Below are 3,687 nucleotides of genomic sequence, written 5' to 3'. Positions count from 1 at the left end.
TATTGCTTTTTAAGGAAATTCTTGTCACCAAGACAGTGTGACATCTTTAGATTGCCATGACAACAACAATCTCATCTTGTCAGGATCTGTTGATGGGTCAAGCAAGATATATAATTGTAATACTGGGAAGGTAAGTTTGTCCTCAGCCACATTTCGAAGTAGAACTTGTAGTTCTACTTGTTTGTAGTTATGCACTTGGCAATTGTATTCCCGGCCTCTCCCCCCAGACCCGGGCCATAGCGAGGCACTGGGCGAAAGTGAGCCGTGGAGGTACACATAGTTGTGTCCCCGTAATGTAGGCCTAGCGCTGTCAAATGGTCTGGTCCTACCTAGCAATTTGCTTACACTAGGCATCCAGCAATTTCTATGTGATTTGGTAATTAAAAAAGTCACCTACTGGTACTCTATGGTACCTAGGCCTAGAGTACCTTTTATAGATCAAGATTCACAGTATAAATTACATAATAAAATTTGAACCGTACCTCCACCACACAACGACGGGGACTGAGGTAACGTGAGTGTGTTGCGTGAAAATTTGTGAACCGTGTATCTGACCTAGTTTACGTCAAAAAATACACCAGTGAGCCTAGGCAAGGAAATTTGTTTCTACTACTGTATTGATTTTCTTATTTAATTTCTATTTTGATACTGAATATATTCTATCAATCAGTTTAATCCATCAATCAATTCTCTTTTTCTATGATCAATCAATACGCACGCCCCAGGTTCATGGGGGGGGGGGTGGGTTCTGGGAATAGAATTGACAAGTGCCTTATACTTAAAACAGTACAGTCAGTTAAATTTTAGTACAGTAGCTAGTATTTCTGATATTATATTACAGTATTAATAATTAATATTAATAATTTGTTAGATATTTGTTATTGACCTTTTTGAATTGATTCTCTGCATTCAGGAGATAGCTGTATTTTTTGCAGGAGATGTTAATGAAGATATTGGGGAAACAAATTCAGTAGAATCTGTGGGATTCTGTCACAGGTATGGTTTATTACTAATTAACAGGACATCAGATCAGTTGTGTATTTAGGGTGCCCAAGGGGTGCATTCCCCAAAAATGCCTGTGTCCCATTGCAGATAGTGAAAACAAAGGTCTAAAGAAAATGAAAATAAAGCTTTGGAGAATTTTCATATACATATCAATAATATTTTGTTAGTTGTTTGTAGAGAAATCCAACAAAACAAATACAAAAACATGAAATGTGTATATATTTTGAAAATGAGAAATTTATTATCAAACCTTGATTCCTTGTCAATTTTATTTTTAGCCAACCCTTGGCTGCTGTTGGATCTTTAAATGGAACACTTAGTATATGGGACACGCCCACTCAGATCATCCGACATAAGTGCCAACATGATGTAAGTTCTGTTGAAATAATTTAATTTGTTTAAAATTGAATTATTTGATAATTTAATTTGTTTAAAATTTCATTATTTAATAATTTAATTTGTTTAAAATTAAATTATTTTTATTTTTAATATGATTGTAGGTATTTTCTTTGTGCTCCTATGATTTATAAATTGTTAAATGTATTGAAGTGACTAATAGATTTTAGAATTCTGTTAATATTTTATTTTTTAACTCCAATGAGGAGCTCTAGGTATACCCAGCTGATTAATAGATATTTCTTCATTCACTTTTTGTATGGTTGACTGTTAGGGCCAATTATTTTTTATTATTATTAGCTCTGATGAGAAGCTATAATACCCGGCTGATTGAAATCCTTTTTGATTAATAGATTTTTTTTTGTATTGGCAGCTGTTAGGGCCAATATATCCTACTGCCTTATACTGCCTTCATCGGAGCTTTTGAGATTAGCAGACCTTGTTCAATGTCCAAGCATTTTATTTCTAAGAAAACTGCTGGAAATATTGTGGGTTATCTTAGATTCAGAGATAAAAAACTGTGTACAGAATAACGTAGGCAAACTGCCGTGGATTATTTATGTTTATCTTCAAAGTCTCAAAGATCAAATTTTATACTACTACTACTTTACTTTTACTTTTTTTTTTACTTTTTTGTCATATTTTACTTCTCTTATTTTCAATTTGCTAATCTCTATATCCTTTCCCATTATTTGCTCTTTCTTTTGTAAGAAACTGGTTTTTTTTTCTATTCTTAATGCATTTCATGTATCACACCTTGAATTGGTATGGCATTTTTTTTCTTTTTCATAGGCTGGAATAGTTAAGTTAAAGTGGGACAAATCAAACCCATTAGTGTACTCTTGCAGTCTGGATGGGATGCTAAGACTGTGGGATGCAAGGTCAGGAAAGGTTGAAGGTTGTTGGTCAGGTCACACGGGAGAAATACTTGACATGACTATTAGTAGGTAAGTAGGACGGTAAAGGTGTACACTTTGTGGCCGCCAGACGGTCTACATGATGTTATTTAAACTTGAACATGTTGAGGTGTGCGTGTGTCAGCGAGGGATTCTTTTCAATGTGGGAACTTTATGCAATAGACTAGATTGTGATGTATATTAATATTCATGATAACCTCACACTTTGATAGAACTGAATAATTAATAATTTGCTTGGCTCTTTGGTAGGCCTACACAGTGAGAATAATTATTCCTCTTGTGATCACCTTTATGCTCTGATGTAGACCTGCAAATTAAATTTGCCTGTACTGGCCCCTATTATTTAGTCATAAAAGTGTGAGGTCACACATGAATATCAATATCCATTGCAATCCAGTCTATTGCAATAAGAAACCTCTTTTTAATGATGATCCACTAAGTCTGACATCAAGATCAATCGGATGGTGTCGTTTTGTCAGCACTAACACTGAGTGGAAATGGTTTCAACAGCCAGTTGACCGTCAACTTGTTAATAGTTTACCAGGCTTAATAAATGTATTCGCCCATAATGAAATAACACCATGCTTAAGTGTGAGGTAGCTTCAGATTTTAAATAAATCACCTCTTGTGATTATTTGATATTGTACACAGTTTGAATGTGGACCATTTGCTTTATATTTTCAGAGATGGAAACACAATACTCACCGTGTCTGGAGACAAGACAGCTCGTGTTTTTCCAATCCATGTACCAGATAGGTGAAGTGTTCATAGGCTGGTGATAATGATGATAGCATTTTTCAGCACAAGAAATAATTTTTTTTCAATATCATGGAAACATTTAATAACATTTAATAACTAATATAGGTACAAAATGTTTGAGAACATTTCTGATACATAATGAATAATAACAACTTTCACATTTTATCATTCATACCAGCCTTCAAAATAAATATTTTTTGAAATACTATATCATTAGTGTGATATTTTAAAAATATTATATTTTAATGTTTGCATACAATTTTATAATAAGAGTCAACTAATAAAAACATGTTTACTGTATCTACAAGGGTGGTTCAATTCAAATTTAGTTAAGGTTGAAATTCATACAAGACTACATACACCAAATTTACAAGAACAATAGAAACAAAGAGAATGCTGCCAACCCAGGATGACTAAAAGCACATGAATGTGTGCCACTGTTGTCATGTGGCTCTCCCAGGCAGCACTCAAAACACAAAGAATGCAAAACAATATATATATAATTATTATGTCCTTTATTCGAACACTGTATTTACCTTTCTTTGATGATTTATGTATATATATATATATATATATATAGGTATATATATATATATATATATATATATAT

General features: G+C 33.2%; 1 protein-coding gene across 3 annotated transcripts in view; it reads left to right on the top strand.

Moving 5' to 3' along the window:
* Positions 1-3,573, top strand: part of LOC117104610 (angio-associated migratory cell protein-like) — a 15,036-nt gene extending 11,463 nt beyond the window's left edge. For all 3 annotated transcript variants that reach the window (XM_033245457.1, XM_033245459.1, XM_033245458.1), the window contains exons 9-12: positions 914-996; positions 1,284-1,374; positions 2,194-2,348; positions 3,003-3,573. In XM_033245457.1, the coding sequence (XP_033101348.1) occupies positions 914-996; positions 1,284-1,374; positions 2,194-2,348; positions 3,003-3,078 (405 nt within the window). In that variant the 3' untranslated portion in view covers positions 3,079-3,573. The remainder of the gene's footprint in view (positions 1-913; positions 997-1,283; positions 1,375-2,193; positions 2,349-3,002) is intronic.
* The last annotated feature ends 114 nt before the right edge of the window (positions 3,574-3,687 follow it).

The sequence above is a fragment of the Anneissia japonica genome, unplaced genomic scaffold, assembly GCF_011630105.1.
Source record: "Anneissia japonica isolate Jap-2015-1 unplaced genomic scaffold, ASM1163010v1 scaffold287712_len2945570_cov188, whole genome shotgun sequence".
Classification (NCBI taxonomy): Eukaryota; Metazoa; Echinodermata; class Crinoidea; order Comatulida; family Comatulidae; genus Anneissia; species Anneissia japonica.
Note: the sequence above shows the minus strand (reverse complement) of the source record. Positions and strands in the feature narration are given on the sequence as shown.